At 43.2% G+C, this 21,144-nt stretch overlaps 2 protein-coding genes across 10 annotated transcripts in view; both read right to left on the reverse strand.

The window, feature by feature from the left end:
- Nucleotides 1-2,222, reverse strand: part of Nfrkb (nuclear factor related to kappaB binding protein) — a 37,289-nt gene extending 35,067 nt beyond the window's left edge. For all 5 annotated transcript variants that reach the window (XM_048343605.1, XM_048343604.1, XM_048343603.1 and 2 more), the window contains exons 1-2: nt 2,147-2,222; nt 1,033-1,207 (exon numbers count right to left, since the gene is read on the reverse strand). The gene's annotated coding sequence lies outside the window, so the exon portion shown is untranslated. The remainder of the gene's footprint in view (nt 1-1,032; nt 1,208-2,146) is intronic.
- Nucleotides 2,223-5,335: 3,113 nt separating this feature from the next.
- The window catches only part of Prdm10 (PR/SET domain 10), a 94,927-nt gene continuing 79,118 nt past the window's right edge, over nt 5,336-21,144 (reverse strand). For all 5 annotated transcript variants that reach the window (XM_048343608.1, XM_048343607.1, XM_048343610.1 and 2 more), the window contains 9 exons: nt 20,790-20,969; nt 19,579-19,689; nt 17,063-17,263; nt 16,410-16,553; nt 15,140-15,310; nt 14,242-14,382; nt 12,084-12,276; nt 9,130-9,233; nt 5,336-8,658 (listed from right to left, as the gene is read on the reverse strand). In XM_048343608.1, coding sequence (XP_048199565.1) covers nt 8,455-8,658; nt 9,130-9,233; nt 12,084-12,276; nt 14,242-14,382; nt 15,140-15,310; nt 16,410-16,553; nt 17,063-17,263; nt 19,579-19,689; nt 20,790-20,969 — 1,449 coding nt within the window. In that variant the 3' untranslated portion in view covers nt 5,336-8,454. The remainder of the gene's footprint in view (nt 8,659-9,129; nt 9,234-12,083; nt 12,277-14,241; nt 14,383-15,139; nt 15,311-16,409; nt 16,554-17,062; nt 17,264-19,578; nt 19,690-20,789; nt 20,970-21,144) is intronic.

The raw sequence follows: 21,144 nt of genomic DNA on the forward strand, positions 1-21,144 counted from the left end.
TAGGGCCTCATGTATGCTAAGCAAATGCTCTATCACTTGAACCATAACACCAGCCCTTTAGTTATTATAAAGTCAAACTTTTTGCCTGAGGCCAGCCTTGATCCTCCTACCTCTGCTTCCCAAATAGCTAGGATTAGTTGTGTGCCACAATAACTGGTCTGTCTTAGATAGGATGTCACAAATTTTTGCCCAGGTTGGCCTCAAATGGAGATCCTCCTATCTCTGAGTCCCAGGTAGCTACCATTACAGACATAAACCACCACATCCAGCCCAAATTCTTAACACTACACAATACTTTTGCAGAAACACTCAATTTAAATCCTGAAATGAAAGCATTATTAGTCCACATAAACTCCTAATGTTTCAAGGACCTGAAGACAACCAGTAAAGTCAGTAGTTTGACTTTACAAACATCAACTGATGGTGTTTGTTTGGTGTCTGTCCTGGGACTTGAACTGAGGGCCTGGGCACTGTCCCTGAACTTGTCTGCTCAAAGCTAGAGCTCTAACATAACTCCACTTCCAGCTTTTTTAGTAGTCAATTGGAGATAGAGTCTGACAAGATTTTCCTGCTCTGGTTGGCTTTGAACCTCAATCCTCACATCTCAGCCCCTTGAGTAGCTAGGATTTGAGGTGTGAGCCACCACAGTTGGCTTCAACCAGCTGATCTTTACAACATTGTGAATTAATACTATTCTTCTCCTCCTGTAATAACGGAACACTGCTGGCCACCTTTAGAAAATAACATACTAAAACATTTTCAGAGAACATCTCACAAAGCTGATGGCTGGAATCAGAGAAGTTGAAGCCACAGGACTATCAACAATTCCAGCAGGAACTTGAACTCAATCCCTGTGTAAGCCTTCACTAAATCATTCTAGCTTCTGTTCCTACCAAATGAACATAGTATACTTAAATGTAAAGGAAAAAATAATACTCAATCCAAATGCCAAACCTCTAGTGTAGATCAGCTAGTAATTCTGTGATCTTCTAAAAAAAAAACTCTTACCTCAACAGGTATCAATTTCCTTACCTGTAAGCCACAGAGCAGTTGGTCCAGGACCTTTCTATTGTTATTTCCAATCCTGGAATCTTGCAATAAATATTTTCCAACAAAGGGACAGTTTGTATTTCCAAAATTCTCAAATGATGATGAGCAAACCCTGAAGTGCCTCTCCCCTTAAACTTCTCTTGAACAGATTTCAGATCTATGTAAAGATACAGCAGAGATTAGTATTAGATCAAAGAAGCTGGGTGGGTCCCAGGTAATTGTGTCCCATCAGCCTTTTGCACACAGCACATGAGGTTTTTTTAATGCAGAAGCAACTTGATATTTAGAATAAAATTCCCAGCAGCAGAATTAATACTAGACAGAACAAATGCAAACTAATGCTGTCAGGTACTTTCCTACACAACTTGCTTGGAAATTTCTTCTGTTACAACAGATATTTAGCTAATTGTACTATATCCCTGTGACAACCTTTGCCCTGCCAACTATTCTTTTTTAATTTACTTTATTGTTTTAGAGGTGCTATACAACAGAGTTACATTTACATACGTCAGGTAGTAAGTACATTTCCTTTGGCACAGTGTCAGCTGTTCACCCATTCTCACCCATTCCCTCTCTCCCATCTCCACCCACGAGTTGCATAGTTCACTTTCATCAGTGTCCAGTGCTCTGCCAACTCTTCTCAACAGGATCTCAAATGAACGAAAAGCAAGCGGCTACCAGAGAGCTGGAACCCCGGAAGCCATAGGTTTTGAGTCGTGGGTGTCCTGGTCTCCTCTCCCCAATGCCTTCCCACTGCACCTGGCTAACGAACCTTCCCTCCAGGACCCTCCCCAAGCAGAATTACACAGCTCTTCCCGGAGCAATGGCCAGTTCCAAACCCCCGGCCTCTGGCAACCAATCCCATCCTACCCACCCCCAGCCCCGCTCCGGACTCCAGCCCCGCCCCTCTGCACAGCACCCCGCCCCTCCCCCACACGGTGCCTAACCCTAACCCTCACCCACTCGGGCCGCCCCGCTCCCAACGCCCAGCTTCCTGCCCCGGGCCCACGGGAGGCGGCGCCCTAGGAGCCCCACTTCCTCTCTCCGCCCCCCGGGACACATTTTAACCCTCCCGCCGCCCTGGGCCCGCCCTCACCAGAATCCTGGACGCGGGTCTCCCAACCCGCAGGGCTCCTCCAGACGCGGGCTCCCGGACGCGCTCGCTCCCGCAAGGCGTGCGGGTGCGTGCACGCTCCGAGCTCGGGCGGCGGAAGGGGCGGGGCTTGCTGGGGGCGGGACCTGGGGCGGGGCCCAGAGCCTCACTGGCCTGCCTGTAAACTCCCGGTCTATTGGTCTCGGATGTAGGCCGCTCTCCATGGTGGTCTCGCCTGGTTTAGGAGCTTCTGGAGGGCTGGAAGAAGTTGGATTTCTTTGCCTGGCAGAATGGAGGTCCTGCAAGCTAAGCAGGACCTGATGCAGGCACTGTGCCGACCATTTTCTCTCTACCGCGTGGGCCCAGCACCTGCGCCCTGCTGATGGTGCCCCTCTTACAGTGCAGGAAGTCTTGCTTTCTCCAGGCTCAGAAGCGAAAAGACGAACCTCAGTGTCTTTCCTCTCATCTCCATGCTCCCAACGTCCAGAAAGTGCATTTTAAATTAGAGTGTCCTGCTGGGCACCAGTAGCTCACGCCTGTGATCCTAGCTATTCAGGAGACTGAGATCTGAGGATCACAGTTCAAAGCCAGCGGGGACAATAAAGTCTGTCAGACTCTTAACTGCAATTAACAACAGCAAAAAGCCAGAAGTGGAGCTGTAACTCAACTGGTGGAGAACTAGCTTTGAGCAAAAACAAACAAACAAACAAAAAAACCTCAGGGACAGCGCCCAGGAAAGGCACACACACACACACACACACACACACACACACACACACACGGAGTATAAGGCTTTTGTTAGGTACTGAGTATTTCGGTTGCTCCCCTAGTGATGCAGAGACCACCTTCAGTTCTCTGGATTGAATAGAAATATATCAGAGAAGCCAGCCAGCGGGCCAAGTTAATATCCTATCCCCCATGGAAAACAGTGGTTTCCCAATCTCTGCTTCTCCACCTGCTCCAGGGTGGAAAAGATGCCCTGTGTTCTGGCAAGGTTGTTGGGAGGTTCCTGGACTAGAAACCACCCTTGTATAAGTGAAGTGGAACACCATTCATCATTATCATCGAGGTTTCCCTTTCCTTGGGACTATGACCAGATTCTTGGTAGCATTTTGGTGTTGTCAGGGTTCTGGAGATCAGCCATAGCTCTATGTGGCATCTCATATAGTTTTAATTTGAATTTCCCAGATGACAGCAACTGAACTGTCTTTTCATATACTCTCTTGTCACCAGGATATATTTTTTCTTAAGGTGTCTTTGGCCAGTATTTTTAGGGTTGTGTTCTTACTTTTTTAATTTATCTTTAAGTAGTTATACAATGGGGTTTCAGTTCTACATATCAAGCCTGTGATCCTAGCTACTCAGAAGACTGAAATCTAAGGATCACAGTTCAAGCCATGCCCAAGCAGGATAGTCTGTGAGACTCTTACCTCCAATTAACCACCGAAAAGCTAGAAGTGGAGCTGTGACTCAAGTGGTAGAGTGCTAACCTCGAGCAAAAAAACTCAGGGACAGGGCTCAAAGCCTGAGTTCAAGCCACACAAGCAGCAATGTGCGTGTGTGCTTGCACACACGCACAATGAATCTTGATCAGTGGCATCTTTCCCTTTTATTCCCTTGCTTGGCGTTTTTTTGTTTATTGTGTTGATCCTGGGGCTTTTACTCAGGGCCAGAGATCTGCCCTTTAGCTTTTTCATTCAAGTCTGGCACTCTACCACTAGAGCCACAGCTCTACTTCTAGCTTTTTGCTAGTTACTTGGAGATGAGTCTCACAACATTCCTGCCTGGTGTAGCTTTGAACTTCAGTCCTCAAATCTCAAGCTCCTGAATGGTCAGGATTATAGGAGTGAGCCACCAGCTCTTGGCCCTGAATTTTTTTTATTAGCAGCTAAACATCACGTACTGGTTGAAGATAATTTCTGCAAATAGGTCTCTAGTTAAATGGGGATAAGATAGTGGGGTCAGGGGAGGTATTTTAGCATCCTAGATTTGGTCTTAGTTTGTGATTCTGAGTGACTACCTTCATAATTATTTCTCCTTTTTTTTCCTCCTTAGATGGCAAAGGATGGCTATAGTTAGATAACAAAATTGGGTATTTCCTTTTGCCCAGGCCAGTTAGGCTCTGATAAAACATCTTCAGGTTGGGCTCTGATTAACCTATTTCTTCTGAAAACTGTCACTGTTAAGGAGTACAATCTTGTGGCATATGGAGAATGGTTTCTGTCTCCTCCACCTCCCTCTATTCCCCATCCCTACCCCTGCCACTTCAGGAGCACCAAGGGATTTTTCCAGAATATTCACTGTGAAAACCTAGCCATGTTCATGGAAGTAAAGCTCAAAAAAGAAATAGGAATCCCTTTTGTCCCTCTGGAGTTATTAATATTTCAGACTTGTCTAGACTGTACCACCAGCAATTTATCAATTACAAGTCATATCCCCCCCCCTCCATTAGCTCCCTTAGAGGCTTCTTCTAATAAGTGTTTGTTGTGATACTTCGTGTCACCTGTCTCTCCAGTTTTAATTTCTTACTATAAAAGTAATGTACAGAGAGATTGCAGTTACATGAGTCAGGTAATAAGTACATTTCTTTTTTGGACAATGTCATCCCTTTCCCTCACTCTTTCAGTTTTTCCCTCCTGTCTCCACCCATAAGTTGTATACTTCATTTTCAACATAGCGTCTAGTGAGTCCCACTGTCTCTCCAGTTTTGAGGCCAGCAGTTATGCACTGTAACTTCCCTTCACTGATTGATTTAAGAAAAGTTATTGATGTTTTGGTTTGTTCAGCTTTTACATTTGTTCATAGGGTAAGTGGAGACTTTCAACTTTTTTTTGGGGGGGGTGGGGGCAGTCCTGGGGCTTGAACTCAGATTCTGGGCACTGTCCTTGGGCTTTTTTGATCAAGGCTAACACTCTACCACATGAGCCACACTTCCACTTTCAGCTTTTTTTTTTTTTCTGGTTATTTGGAGTCTCATGAACTTTCATGACTGGTTTGGCTTAGATCCACATCCTCACTTGTCAGCCTCCTGAGTGTGAGCCAATGCCTGGAAGGACTTTCAAGTTTCTTAAATGCCCAACCAGGAACTAGAAATTAAGGTGTAATTAAAACAAAACAAAACAAAAAAACCACTTCAACCACATCAGTAGCTCTTACAGCTTCACAGCTTCAGATACACAAACAAGAAACATGTTTATTAGAAAAAATATTTATTAATTTTTACACCTGCTGGGTAGCACAAGACTATTAACACTATAACTCACTGAATGTACAATAAATGTTCACATTTAAGTAACAGGATAAGGTCAACATTTTCAACCAATGGGTCAGCTTTAGTATCTCATGAAGTGCTTTTTATAGCTCTAGGTATCTTAAGAGTTTTTGTTGATGTTTGTTTCTGAAGGATAATTCCAAGTCAGAAAATAATTCAAAAACATCAAAACAAAAGCCTTTCCAGAAGAACAGGAATTTTACATGATGAAATGTCCATTTCTCAGGGTACAAATCAAACAATAAAAATGTAAAAAAAAAAATCTATGTTCAACCTACTCCAAGATATTCTGCCAGCCTTGAAGTCTACAGGGTCAATGTGTCTTGGGAGAGGTCCTAATATAAGTATTGGCTATATCCCTGTTTCCCAACTGAGGACTTCAGAGGAATTCTAACCTGCCACCCCTTCAAATCCAAGTCCTTTTGAAAATCTCTTCCCTCAAGTGACTGTACATCCCTGATCTAAAATTGGTGTCATTTGGCAAAACCCACCACCCACATCTCAGGTTGCTAATATATAAGGACCAAAAGGACCATCTAAGGACCAAAAAGATGGGAAGAAACACTAGAAGGGAAAGTGACAAGAAGATCATTCAACAATATTTTCCTCTATGTATTTAAAAGCATAAAGTAACTGGCATAAAATGAACATTCACTCAGTGATAGTTTCCTTTTATAAATTTTAATCAGTAAGGTATTCCTGAGAAGAGAGAGTTCCTTGCTGATTCTAATGAAAAAAAAAAAAAAAAGAACAAGAAGAACCCAAGATGGACAAATTTAAGTTATAAAAACTAAAACTGGACCTTTGAAAAGTCTATTCTTTCTAGACTGGATACTAGTTTATTTAATGCCAACACTTTATGGGGCTGTGGAAACCAGAGTTTACATTTTATGACTCAATTTCAATTTTCAATTGAAAATATCAATGTTACACTTTGTCACCAAAGATACAAACGCCCTTTTTCAGTTTTTACACTTTTTTTTGAGACAGAGTCTTGCTATGTAGCCCATGCTGGCCTTGAATTTACAAACCTCCTGCCTCAGTCTCCCATGTGCTAGTATGACAGGTATGTGCCACTATGCCCAGCTAGGTTTCACATATTTTTGAAATAACTTTCTCAAATTTTCTTAGTGTCTCAAGTTTCAGAGGTCATGGTATGAATGAACTTCTCAAAATCAAAGTGCAAGATCTACATTTTAATAAAGTTATTCCAAAAGAATTGTTTACTTTTCAGAAAGTATCTTTACCATAAACAAGCCACTATACTTCTTAATTCATACACCCAGGTTTTACTCAGAAAAGTGAATAAAATCAGTGAGTTACCTTCATTTGAAATGAACGTATAAGTCTTTCTAATCTGGAGTTGGAAGTGTACTATACAATATAATTACTCTAAAAAAATATGTCACACAAGTTGTTAAGATACATACTGACTTTTGAAATGCTTTATGGATAATAACTGGAATGTATAATAAAAAGGAAGAAAATACTTTTCCTCACTGAATTCATAGCAAACGAGGCTCCCAACTAACTATCTTCACAGCATAGTTTTCCTCTTCCAACAAACAGTATAATATTCATAAAGACGGAATATATTCCAGGTCCTTTACCTTACCCTAAGCTATTACAAATGGTCCCCAAGTTTTCATTTTTTCCCCCTAAGTGGAAAATTGGTCATCTTACAAACAGGTCCAGATGAGTTACAAGGTACTGACAGTGAAAAAGTGTTTAAAAATAAGAAAGGCCACCTTTCCATCCAAAATTTAAAAACTGTTCATTTTAAGATACCATGAGAAGTACTAAAATATACTGAATGTTGTAAGCAAGAATTACATGTTGGGGTGTGGTTTGTGGATGGAGCAGCTCCTTAGCATGCTCAAGGCCCTGGATTTGATCCTCAGCACCACAAAAAGAAATAAATAAATAAAGTTAAACTTACGCTTGGTAAGAACAAGGAATTCATCTTTTACCAATGAATGGTAAATGTATCCTGCGAGGCAGGACAGGACTTTAGTACTTTCTTTCTGACTATCTCTATCTTTCTCTTTATCTACTAATAGTTTTCGTAATTTTTCTTGGTACCAATATCTCCTTAATACAACTACAATCAGAGAACGGGAGGCAACATTTTAATGTGCATGTTTGAAATCTGCTGAAACCCAGCATGTTTTTCTCCTCAGCGAGTCCACACTGAGGAATAACAAAGGAAGAAGTATCAGAGCATGAGGTTGTATTTCATCTGCTGAGACCAGCATCTGTGGAAAGTACTATTAGCCAACATTTTTTTTTTTAAATAAGAAACTACAAAAATGGTGGCACATGCCAGTGTTCCCAGCTACTCAGGAGGCTGAGGCAAGAGGATTAAAGGAGCCCAGAAATTTAAGACCAGCCTGAGCACTATAGCAATACCCTTACCCAACCCACCAAAAAAAGAAATTTAAAAATCAACATTAAGAAAAATTTAGATGACAGTTTTCTAACACTGTCAAACCTTTTTCTCATCATTCTAATTTTTTCATCTAGGAAGTTTCCTTTGTCAAATTACTGAAAACTCAAAACACACAAGATAAAGCAGTCTTGACCTAATTCACACCCATAAAACGCCCCTTCTCCTCAGGTGCCACGGCTTGGAATTCAGAAGTCCAATGGCCATGAACATGGCACAACATACCACTTAATATTTCCACAAAGGGAGAATAAGGCTTATTAGTGTGTTGTTTTTAAAAAAGAAAGAAAGACAGAAAGAAAAGAACAAGGAAAAAACACAACAACTAACAAGGGGAAAATCCAAGTTTCTCCATCCTGAAATGTACTTTCCTCTGAAAAATCTCCATTCTGTGGCAGAAAGCCCAAGGGTTTGGAGTCGATTTGCTAAAGAGGACATTGGCAAAATCACCCCCAGCATATGAGAGTGTCAAATGGTAGTTTCCAAACTCTTGAGTGAGTAATAAATCTTAAAAAAGAGTTCTAGGTGTCAGAAGGTGATTGATAAAGGAGAGAAGACATGATGTGAGTTCGAGTCTAGCTCCCGCTGGATGCACTACGGCTTCGTGATGTGCACCTCGCTGCTGCCGTTGCCGTTAGTGGTGGTTGTGATGATGTACTGTGTGGTCTGCTGCTGGCTGCTGGTCTGGGAATCCAAGGAGTCACTGTGTGTGGAGGGCTGAACCTGTACTGTTGCAGAGAGGGTAGCAGTTTGCTTTTCCTCCAAATCCGGCTGACTTTCCGATAATACATAATGACTCTGGAACAGGAAGAAACAAATCTTTACAATCTGGAGCCTGCTGGGCACCTGTGGCTCACATCTGTAATCCTAGCTACTCAAGAAACTGAAATCTAAGGACTAAGATTCAAAGTCAACCCAGGCAAGACAAACCTAAGACATGCTTATCACCAATGAACCAGCAAAAAGCCAGAAGTGGAGTTGTGGCTCAAGTGATAGAGTGCAGCCTTGAGCAACAAAGCTCAGGGATAAGGCTAGACACTGAGTTCAAGTCATAGCACCAGTACACACGTGTGCGCATGCACACACACACACACACACACACACAAATCTCAGGTGTAAAAGGGAGAGAAGGAGGAGCTTGGGACATAGCTTAATGGCAGATTGCTTTCCTAGTATGCACAAGGTGAGGTTTGATCCCCAGTACTAAGAAGAAGAAGAAGAAAAAAATCTGAAACAAGGGCTATAGCACAGCACTTCAGGACGACTTACCGGAGTGACTGCCTTCACTTGGCCAGAGGTGACAGGAGTTGCCACGCCACTGTCTGTGATCACAAACTGACCTGGGGGAAGTGTCATCATTTGAATCTCAGAGGCTGAAAACGGGAAATACACACAGCTCAGTGGTCTCAGATTTTAATAGAGTTCTAGAAACAAATGTTTCTCTACTTATAGGATAGGGTTACAGCTCAATAAACCCATCCTAATTGAAAAGATAATAAACTGAAAAATACATTTTCAGATACATTTACAGCGCAATAGTAAAACATTAGCTTGCAGTGTGGAAGGCCCTAAGATCATCTTGTTCTCCAGGAGAACAAGAAAATGCATTTAATATACCTAACTTACAAATATAAGCATTTAGCCTTGCCTATCATAGACATAATTAGAACACTTAGATCAGCCTTCAGTTGGGCAAAACCATCTAGCACAAAGCTCATTTTATAACTGTTTCATATCTCATGTAAATTAATACTATAATAAAAAGGAATACATGTAGGTATAGTGGCATGCATCTGTAGGCCCCTCCACAAGGCTAAGAAAAAAGGATTGCTTAGGCCTGAGAATTCCAGAACAGCCAGGGCAACAAAGTGAGATCTCGTCTGCATCCCAAATGAAAAACCAGAATTTTTTTTTATTTTTGCCAGTCCTGGGGCACTGTCCCTGGCTTCTTTTTGCTCAAGGCTAACACTCTGCCACTTGAGCCACAGCACCACTTCTGGCCTTTTCTATATATGTGGTGCTGAGGAATCGAACCCAGGGCTTCATGTATACAAGGCAAGCACTCTTGCCACTAGGCCATATTCCCAGCCCCAGAATGTTTTTATAGATAAGCTTTTGTATCACAGTTATGTAAAAAAAAAAAAACAAAAAAAACAAAAAAAAAAACTTAAACATCCTAAATCAAGCTAGGCATTGTGATACACACCTATAAATCCCAGCTACTTGGAAGGTAGTGATAGAACAACTGAGGTTCAAGGCCAGCCCAGAAAAAAATCAGACATTCTACCTCAACAAATACCAGATGTGGGCTGGGAATATGGCCTAGTGGCAAGAGTGTTTGCCTCGTATACATGAAGCCCTGGGTTTGATTCTCCAGCACCACATATATAGAAAAAGCCAATAGTGATGCTGTTGCTCAAGTGGTAGAGTGCTAGCCTTGAGCAAAAAGAAGCCAGGGACAGTGCTTAGGCCTTGAGTCCAAGGCTCAGGAATGGCAAAAAATAAAAATAAAAAAAAATACCGGATGTGGTGGCACATGCCTTTAATCATAGCTTAGCAAGTATGATGATCTAAATTCAAATCCCAGTACTGACATACATACACACAAAAAGACAAGATTAATTGTAATTTCAAGTATGGCCCTTATGTAGAACTCAATTTGAGCAAAGCAACCATTTAAAGATGTTTTCTCAGAAAAATGAATGCTGACTGGATATTTGGAGGATATTTGAGAGAGGAAATAATTGTCATTCATTTTTAGATACAGTATAGTATTATGTTGTGATGATGTTGTATTTTTAAAAGTGATAATTGAAGAACCAGTACTAGCTCAAAAATACATATAGCCACAATGTATCAAAAATGACCATGTGGTACTTCAATCTAATCTATGAAGACAGCATAAACAAAATCCACCAAATGGGCTGGGAATATGCCCTAGTGGTAGTGTTTGCCTCCCATACATGAAGCCCTGGGTTCAATTCCTCAGCACCATATATATAGAAAAGGCCAGAAGTGGCGCTGCGGCTTAAGTGGTAGAGTGCTAGCCTTGAGTAAAAAGAAGCCAGGGATAGTGCTCAGGCCCTGAGTCCAAGCTCCAGGACTGGCAACAACAACAACAAAAATCCACCAAATACTGTTTTAAAAATGGGGCTAAGGGGAGGGGTAGGGGCTGGGAATGTGGCTTAGAGGTACAGTGTTTGCCTAGCAGGCACAAAGCCCTGGGTTCAATTCCTCAGTACCACATAAACAGAAAAAGGCAGGAGTGGCACTGTGGCTCAAGTGGTAGCATGCTAGCCTTGAGCAAAAAGAAGCCAGGGACAGTGCTCAGGCCCTTAGTTCAAGCCCCAGGACTGACAAAAGAAACACACACAACAACAACAAAAAAAAAAACAGGTGGAGCTGTGGCTCAAGTGGTAGAGAGTGCCTCAGCCTGAGTGAAAAAGCTAAGAAATGACACCCCAGGCCCTGAGTTCAAGCACCAATACTAGCACATACACATAAATATCCAGTTCTAGAATCTTTTTGTCATATTAGTATGCTAATTCATACTTTTATTACCACAGATATCTTCATCATTCCCCTTTGTTTCACAGGAATTAATCTGGATATTATGTCAGTATATTTACCAGGTTTCTATCAGCATTTATTGCTGTAAGTGAGAGAGTCTTTCTGACTGAAAACTAGACTCAGCCCTCATTTTCACCAACAATACTTAGGGGAACAGACTATAAAAAGAACTAAAATGATAAAGCATGAGCCTGACTCCACAGCAAATCCACATAACAGAGCCGAGGACCAATTGCAGTAGAAATGAGTCCTCCAAAAAGAAACCAATAGTGCCAGGTGCCAGTGGCTCACACCTGTAATTCCAGCTACTCAAGAGGCTGAGATCTGAGAAGCAAGGTTTGAAGCCAGCCAGGGAAGACAAAGCTAAGAGACTCTTATCCAATTAATCAGCCCCAAACCAGAAGTAGAGGAATGGCTGGAGTGTAGAGTGCCAACCTTGAGCAACGAAAGCTAAGCAAGAGCCTGAGGGCCTTGAATTCAAGTCCCATATACTAGCACACACACACACAAAAATATGTACATACATACTATGCCACAATGTGTCAAAAGTGATCAACTGGTACTTCAATCTAAAAATCGATGATAAGGTTGATGACATTAAAGCATGTGGCTAAGGACTGCCCACCCATTACCCCATCCTTTCCCTTACTCACAGTAGCCACGGAAGGAATTCCAGGCATTAGGGAGGTATGTGTGTTGCACTGAGGTGTTCTGTTGCTGTTGCTGGGGCTGCTGTTGCTGGGGCTGCTGCAGAGCCTGCCCTGGTGTGGAAGAGCTGCCTTGGATGTGGGAGGGGCTGAGCCCCTGCGCTGGCTGGGCAGAAGGACTTAATGGCTGCCCAGCTACCTAGGGAGAAAGACAAAGCAAACCCAGGACCAGATGAAATTCCAACAGACTTAAGACTCACGGGAACCTAAAGAAAGTATCTCAGCTAAAGGAATAATATAGATATAAGCATAGAATTCATAAACAGCAACTAGCACCTGACATTCTGATTCATTTTCAAAGGATTATTTATAAAAAAAAATTCAAAGAATTAATTTCAGCAAACTTGCTAAAAAGAGAAATGAGTAAAGTACAACAGCTTATGTTGTTATACGAAAACTTGATTGTGAGCTACAGAGAAACCATATTTTGAGAGGTTGAATTGGGAGTTTTTATTTGAAAGCCAGTGACTGCAAGTGAATACATGTCCCCTCAAAACTTGCAGCCTCAAACACACTTACTACTGTTAGGAAACTGAGCCATGAGGCTAGTAAACCTATCTCAACAAACCAGGTTAAGAGGGATGCCATGGTGACCTAAGGAGAGTCAAGAGACACCAGGCATGGTGCAAAGACTGCAGAGGTGGCCTAAACAGGGTCATGGGCAGGGGTCAGAGCCACAGGGAGCTGTAGACCCAGGTCCCCACCCATTGGCTTCTAGGAATTCAGGCCCACCTATCACCTGGGGGTTGGGGTAGGATTTCACCTCTGAGAGATTTCAGAAATTACTCATCATCCACCAAGATGCTGGGATGGCACTAGCTGGACCTAGCACCCATATTTCACCATTATATGTAAGATTAAAGAAAACTGGCTGGGAATGTAGCCTAGGGGTAGTGCTTGCCTAGGATGCATGAAGCCTTGAGCTCGATTCCTCAGTACCACATAAACAGAAAAAGCCAGAAGAGGCACTGTGGCTCAAGTGGTAGAGTGTTAGTCTTGAGCAAAAGCTCAGGGACAGTGCTCAGGCCCTGAGTTCAAGCCCTAGGACTTGCAAAAAAAGATTAAAGAAAGTGAGAAGTGAAATAATGTGCTATTATGTCACAAAGCTAATCTCTGACCTAAGTGGAAACAAGCCAGCAGTCACCATTTCCATTCAACTGCACTGGGACTGAATAAGCACAGCCTGGTGTGGAGCTAAGCACAGATACATTAAGACTGCACTAGAGAGGCAGATTCCCAATTACAGGATAAAAGGCTACACTCTTTCTTCATCTGCTATTTAATTACCCAGCACCTCATTACCTTTCTATATAGGATTTCCTCTTCCTACAGAGAATAACGCAGTATCCTACACAATCTCCCATTTTGGAGTCTTCCCTCACAATATGACCCTATTTAGGTCATAATGCCTTCTCCAAATATCATGTCACCACTGTACCTGTCCTTCAAGACCTAATCCAAAGATCAGAAGACAAAAGTGTTCTTGATTTGCTATTAAACAGAATCTCTTCCTCCTTTGGAGTCCCATACCTATATTTTTCAGTAACAGATTCAATTACACAAATGCAATCATGCACAATCTTACAAGTACCCCACAAAATTACGGTTTTCAATTACAGAAACAATTGAGTGATTGTATTTAGGATGGAAAGAAAGACATGTGTTGTTTCTAAAATGTTGTTATCCCAAGGCTCCTCTGGGACAAGGGCACTAATAGCTTAATGCAAACATGTGTACAATTACCAACATAAAAAAATGAAGATATCCAGGCACCAGTGGCTTATGCCTATAATCCTAGCTCCTTAGGAGGCTGAGGCCTGAAGATCCCAGTTAGAAGCCAGGAAAAGTCTGAGAGATTCTTAGTTCCAATTAACCACATGAAAGCCAGAAGTAGAGTTGTGGCTCAAGTGGTGTAGTGCTAGTCCTGAGCAAAAGAGTTCAGGGACAGTACCCAGGCCCCAAGTTCAAGTCCCAGTACTGGGCACACATACAAAAAAAGAAGGCAACAGCAGGACGCTGAGAATCAGGACCTCATCTCAAGAGTCATTAATATTAACTCTGTGGTCCCTGAGGCCCAGCTAGCTCAGTCTATAGAGACCTGTACCTGGGATGGTGGTGGGGCCGCGGCGGCAGGTTCTGTCACCTGGATGTGCTGCACCTGGATGGCGTGCTGGGTGTAGGTCTGAGGGTCATGGAGTTGGCCAACATCCACAGTGGACTGCTGAGACTGGTGTGGGGAAGTAGCCTGGAGGAGAAAACACAAACACCAACCAAATATGTATGAGGTGAAAGGAAGTCCTTCCAGAAAAAGTTCACCTAAAAACAACATCCCAGAGTCTTTAACCTCCATTTCTTGCAATAGGACCTGAAAATGTCTCTTTGTCTGTCTCTGTCTCTATCTGGGTCTCAGTCTATCTCTATCTCAGTCTCAGTCTATCTGTCTCTCTGTCTTCCTGTCTCTATTCTGTCTGTCTGTCTCTCTCTCTCTCTCTCCTTTCACCTGGCTCTTCCCTGCCTGGGCTGGCTTCACACCACAATGCTTAGATCTCAGCCTCCAGAGATGAGTCTCCAGACTTGAGCCACTAGCACCCAGTCAAAATTATCTTGTCAGCCTGGTATAAGTAATTCGGTGCGCATGTGGAATTTTGTCTGACTCATTATCAAGGAGTCAATAGGGTGCTAAAGGACAATGGTTCAGAAGAGGTGCAGAAAAAGATGCTGCTAGAGATGTATGAGCACAGGATGGCTAATACACTGGAACATAAGATCTCCTGACTAAGACATACAGAGGTCTCACATACTACTGAATCTCCAGCCCTCCTCAGCTTAGGGAGGGCAATAGAGATGGTATTACAGTAATGCCCAAGGCACAGAGCCTCCATGTGGAAGCACCATATGTACAGCCTAGCTCCAACTCTGAGACCTGAGTGCCTTGCTCCACTCTACCATCCTGGCCAATGGAAAACGTTCACAAAAGTCCGGAGAGATAAATAATACAGTACCGGGGCCACCTGCACCACTTGAAGCTGTATGTGCTGAGGTTGCTGGAGACCAGATGCAGACTGAGACACAGGAATATACTGAATCCTCTGGTAGTCCCCCTGAGGTGTTCGATAATCTGTTGTGAGGGTCTGGGACAGTTCTGTCATTGCTTGGGTTAGCAGATCTGTTGTCTAGAAAAATCACATGGTATACATTAGTTGGTAGCATCACTGTTTGTAGAAATTTCAGTGTTCTGATACTGGGGCTTGAACTCAGGGCCTCATACTTTCTCTTAGTTTTTTTACTCGAGGATGGTGCTTATCACTTGAGCCATAGCTTCACTTCTGGCTTTTTTTGGGGGGGTGGGGGCCAGTTGTAGGGCTTGAACTCAAGGCCTGGGTACTGTCCCTGAGCTTTCCTTTTCTTTGGTTTTGTGTGTGTGTGTGTCGGTCCTGGGGCTTGAACTCAGGGCCTGAGCACTGTCGCCTGAGCACTGTCCCTGGCTTCTTTTTGCTCAAGGCTAGTAGTACTCTTACCACTTGAGCCACGGTGCCACTTCTGTGATGCTGAGAAATTGAACCCAGGGTTTCATGCATGTGATGCAAGCCATATTCCCAGCCCCTCCCTGAGCTTTTCTCCTCAAGGATAGCACTCTACTACTTTCAGCTTCACTTCCAGCTTTCTAATAGTTAATTGGAAACAAGAGTCTCAAGGATTTTCCTGCCTAGGCTGGCTTCAAACTGTGACCCTCAGATCTCAGCCTCCTGAGTACCTAGGATTACAGGCATGAGCCACCAGCACGTAGCTCACATCTGGCTTTTTGCTGGTTAAATGGAGACAAGAAACTCTCGGGCTTGTTTGCCCATGTTGGGTTTGAACTTTGATCCTCAGATCTCAGCCTTTTGAGTAAGATTATAGGAACTAGCTACCTGCACCTTGTCCATTTCAATGTTCTTAAGTTTTACTGAAATTTACTTTGTCACAATGGCAGGTCATGGAACTACAAATTAACCCCGAGTGCCCGGTCTCTGACCCAGTGAAGCTTCCTTGAAGGTCGTGATAATATTGCATGAAAAAGCACCAGTGAAAACTCCCTGCTACTCCTTTGAGGGAGAGCTTCGAAAAGCATTGACTAGGAGATGCAGTTAAAAGCATAAAGCCTTCTGTAGCAGACTGAAGGATGAGGATGCCATCTGCAGCCAATCAATAGCTAGATCAACATGGCTTTGCTGTTTCGACATCTCCTAGGCACTGAAGGGAATGGAATGGTCTTCCTTGCGCCATGCTTACCACCACAGTCTCTCCAGTGGCACTATCTGTTGTTAAAACAGCAGGGGCAGTGCTGATCACAGCAGTTGTCAAGGGAGTGTGGATGGTGTTGGGGAGCTGTGCATATTCAGGATGTTTCTTTCGAATGTGTTGGACCATCTTGGTCTGAAAAACATCAAAGAAAAATCCAGTGCAATTACTACAGGTTGAGGCAGGAGAAGTGCAAGTCTAAAAGAGCCTAGGCAATAGAGATAGCAAGATCTGGTCTCAAAAAAATCAAAATCACGCACAAATGCACGTGCATGCACATGCACACATGCGCACCGCGCACACACACACACACGTAAAAATAATCCTTCCAAGAATTATCATTTTAGTTTCTACATAGTGGGAAGACTAAATTTCTAAATTATGGGCATAGAATATTTCTTCAGCAGGCTAAGGGCAAAGAACAGTGAATTGCTCAAACTAGGTGATGGCTCCATTTCTGAGGAATGTACAGTATTCCCTTCCCATTCCCTGTTGGGGTCCCTATTTATTGGAAGTAGGATTAGGTCTTTTCAGTCCCCATCTCAAAAGCAACCACTCAAGTCATCTGGATGAGAAGCCCTCTTCCGTGAAGACAGTGCTATGTAAAGATTTTGGAATCATTTGGTCGGAAGCAAGCCATATACCTTGCTGCTGTACTGCTTCGAGCAGTGTGGGCAGCACACAGGAGGGGTAGCGATGGTGCCCGTCAGCTGGGTATGGGTGCTTAGCATGGGGTCTGGCTCGCCAGGACCAGCAGGACGAAGTTTCCGAATGCTTGGTGGCAGCTCAGCTCCTGGATGGTTCTTCAGAATATGAGCTTTACGTTTACTGGCACTTTTATAAACCTGCAAGTTCAAATTTTTTTACTATGAAAATGGTTACATTTCAGCCTTCATGTAAGCCAACTAAGAATTTCATCCTAAGGAAATGAGGAAAAAATAGTGGTATAACCCCAGATAAACTATAATATTAACACATCTGTAATCCTAGCACTAAGGAAGAGGATGCAGAAGGAGTGTGAGTTCAAAGCCAGCCTGGGCTATATAACAAGATCTTGCTTCAAAAAAAACAAAGGGTGGCCAGGTGCCTATGGCTAATGCTTGTAATCCTAGCTACTCAAGAGGCTGAGTTCTGAGGATTTCAGTTTGAAGCTGGCCTGAGCAAGAAGGTCCGTAAGACTCTTGTCTCCAATTAACCACCAGAAAACTGGAAGTGGAGCTGTGGTTCAAAGTAGTAGAGTGCTAGCCTTGTCAAAAGCTCAAAGACAGTGCCCAAGGCCCTGAATTCAAGTCCCAAGACTGAAAACAAACAGACAAATAAATAATAACACAATACAAGGGCTGGGAATATGGCACATGAATCTTCAGCACTATCACATATATAGAAAAGGCCAGAAGTGGTGCTGTGGTTCAAGTGACAGAGTGCTAGCCTTGAGCAAAAAGAAGCCAGGGACAGTGCTCAGGCCTGAGTTCAAGCCCCAGGACTGGCAATAAATAAATAAATAAATAAATAAATAAATAAATAAATAAATAAATAAATAAGCAAACAAACAAACAAACAAACAAACAAACAAATAAATAAATAAATAAATAAGAAAGAGGGCTGGGGATATGGCCTAGTGGCAAGAGTGCCTGCCTCATATACATGAGACCCTGGGTTTGATTCCCCAGCACCACATATACAGAAAATGGCCTGAAGGGGCGCTGTGGCTCAAGTGGCAGAGTGCTAGCCTTGAGCAAAAAAGAAGCCAGGGACAGTGCTCAGGCCCTGAGTCCAAGCCCCAGGACTGGCCAAAAAAACAAAACAAAACAAATAAAAAAGAAAGAAAGAAAGAACACAATATGGGCCTAAGAGGCATCTTTTTAAAACTTTTTCTGTATATATAAGTAGTAATTATATTTAATTTAAAAAAAAAAAACAGCCAGCTCTGGTGGCTCACATCTGTAATCCTAGCTACTCAGGAGGCTGAGATCTGAGGATCTTGGTTCAAAGCCAGCAGGGAAAGGAAGTCCATGAAACTCTTATCTCCAATTAACCACCAGAAAACCGGAAGTGGCACAATGGCTCACCTGGTAGAGAGCTAGCCTTGAGCTGAAGAGCTCAGGGCAGTGCCCAGGCCCAGTTCAAGCCCCATGACCGACAACACACACACACACACACACACACACACACACACACACACACACACACAGGCACACACACACACACACACACACACACACACTCCTTTACCTAAAAGTTTAAAAGGTAGATAGACAGAATTGATTTGGAGGCCAGTTCACCTTTTGTCTGTCTTCAAGGTAACTGAATTTTAGAAGCCACAGTCTTCTGAGTTCAATGGCATCGAGCACCTAAGGTGAGGACTCTAGTTTAAACCCTGTTTCCTCCTTTTTTTTTTAGTACCCATCCTGGGGTCTGAGTACTGCCCCTGAGCTTTTCTGCTCAAGGCTAGTGTTCTACCACTTGAGCCACAGCTCCACTTCCAGCTTCTTGGTAGTTAATGGGAGAAAAGAGTCTCATAGACTTTCCTGCCCAGTCTGGCTTTGAACTGCAATCCTCAGATCTCAGCTCCTGAGTAGCTAGGATTACAGGCATGAGCTACAACCCAAAAACCTGCTTCTTACTTTTAAGATGACTGAGCAACAATGCTAAAGAAGGACAATATTACAAAGGAACAACAAACAGTATTCTCTTTCTTTTGTGAGAAAAAGGAAGAAGGAAGAAGATGAAGATGAAGAAGAATGCAATCATCCAACTAGAGTGCTGTATCTCAAAACTTTTTCAAATCCCACCCAATCTCCTAGAAATCCCACATCTACTACAGATTTTACAGCTTGACATGCTCTCCTTGGACAGCTTAAGAACTTAAGAGTGAATTCGTGTTGTAAGCTCTTGGAAATAAGTCTCTTCTTTTGTAGCCGAAGTCACAGAGAAAAGACATAATGTGAGAAAACCAAGTCAACCAATTCTTAAGGGGGGTAATGGGCTTAAACGCAGTTGCATGTCTAGCTTTTTGTGCGAATGGAAAACTACTGTGAGGCAAGGAGCCATCTGCTAAGAGTAACTGTAAGATCCGACTGTGGATTTTTGCATGCCAACAAACTGGCTCTGTGTAGCGCTCCCACAGCTTGCCTCCCCAGAATGGGTATTTTGCTTTTACCTTATCACAGTACTGACAGAAGTAATCACGGTTGGGTTTGATGATGGGTAGGGTTAACTCTGGCACCTCTTCTATCTTCATGTCTGGATGCCTCTTTGATAAGTGGTTTACCTAAAGGAAAAACAAGAACAAACGAGAAAGATGGCCTGTTAGAGAAGCTAAACAAATGCCTAGGATAAGAGTGCTGGAAGCTGAAATGCTTTGAAGCACAGCCCACACAGCAAAGCATTTGTCCGGGATCAGCACCGCCAGGCACATGTGACACCACTTCCTGTCAACAGGAGGTAACAGTAATTCACTCCACAAACAACTGAAATCAAGCGGGTCACCTGGGTCCCATCAAAAGTCTCTGGCTGACAGTCCTACTGGAAAAAAGAAAACTATACTGGCTTTTCTTTGATTAATCCTGCTGATTAAATACAAAACAAAGTAAGGCTCTGACTTTTAAATGTTGTTCTGACTTCCTAGCTCCTGGCTAATGTGTATTCTGCAACTATAAGGAGATCAAAGTAGGACAAGAGCAGTAAATTGGCTATATTCTGTTTACACTAACCTGGGACCACATACCCTGCTTTGATGGGAAGTTTCCTTCTATGGCCATTTCCTGACTGGAAGAAAAAAAGAGGTACTGGCATTCACAGAGAAGTCAGGGAGGAGGCAAAGATCCGCCTGCCCCCAACAGATATAATCAGGAACACAAGCAGCTGGAGGTATGGCTCAAGTGGGAGAGTGCCAGCCTGGAGTGAAAAAGCCAAGAGCATGCAGCCCTGATCAAGTCCTAGTACTGGTGTGCACACACACACACACACACACACACACACACACACACACCCTCTCTCCACAGGAACACAAAAGAGAAAAGGGAAATAAAATAGAACAAGACCAAAGAGATTGAGTAGTGGGGGGGGGGAGGGGCGGAAAACTGGCAATGAACAGTGAGAGGTCAGGGAGGACTTAGTGGTAGAGCTTGTGCTTAGCAGGTGGAAGGCCCTGGGTTCAGTCCCCAGGAAACAACAAACAAAAGCCTTCTTACAAAAGGGTATCCAAAAGATGAAACAGGAGGGCAAAGGGAAATGGGAAGCAGAGAACTCCCAACTGGCAACTGTGTGCCACTTTATTCCCCAGCCAATGACTATACTTACTGACACAACACAAGAGCAAAGCCATCTCTGTTATAAGAGAAAGAAGGTGAGCCAAGAGGCAGCACTGACCAGCATGCCGCGGCGCCGAAAGCCCATCATACACAGGCGGCACTTGAAGGTGAAGCTGTCATAGTCCGTAGACGTGATGCGAGGTTTGAAGGTCTTGGAGCGACTGATGCGATCGGCTTTCTTAGCTTCCCTTTCGGGATTATGCATCCTTTGCATATGTTCCCGGAGTTTATCTTTTCGCTGTTTGAAGAGAATTTTTTGGAAATGGGGTAATGATGAGCATAGTATAGTGGAAAGAATAATTGTTTTTCAAGAAATAGAAACAAGCAGTTACCACAGGTATCACAGATGTGACAAAAGTAGACTCACAGGCCAGGCACCAGTGGCTCACACCACACCTGTAATCCTAGCTACT

The sequence above is a fragment of the Perognathus longimembris genome, chromosome 3 (assembly GCF_023159225.1).
Source record: "Perognathus longimembris pacificus isolate PPM17 chromosome 3, ASM2315922v1, whole genome shotgun sequence".
NCBI classification, from domain to species: domain Eukaryota; kingdom Metazoa; phylum Chordata; class Mammalia; order Rodentia; family Heteromyidae; genus Perognathus; species Perognathus longimembris.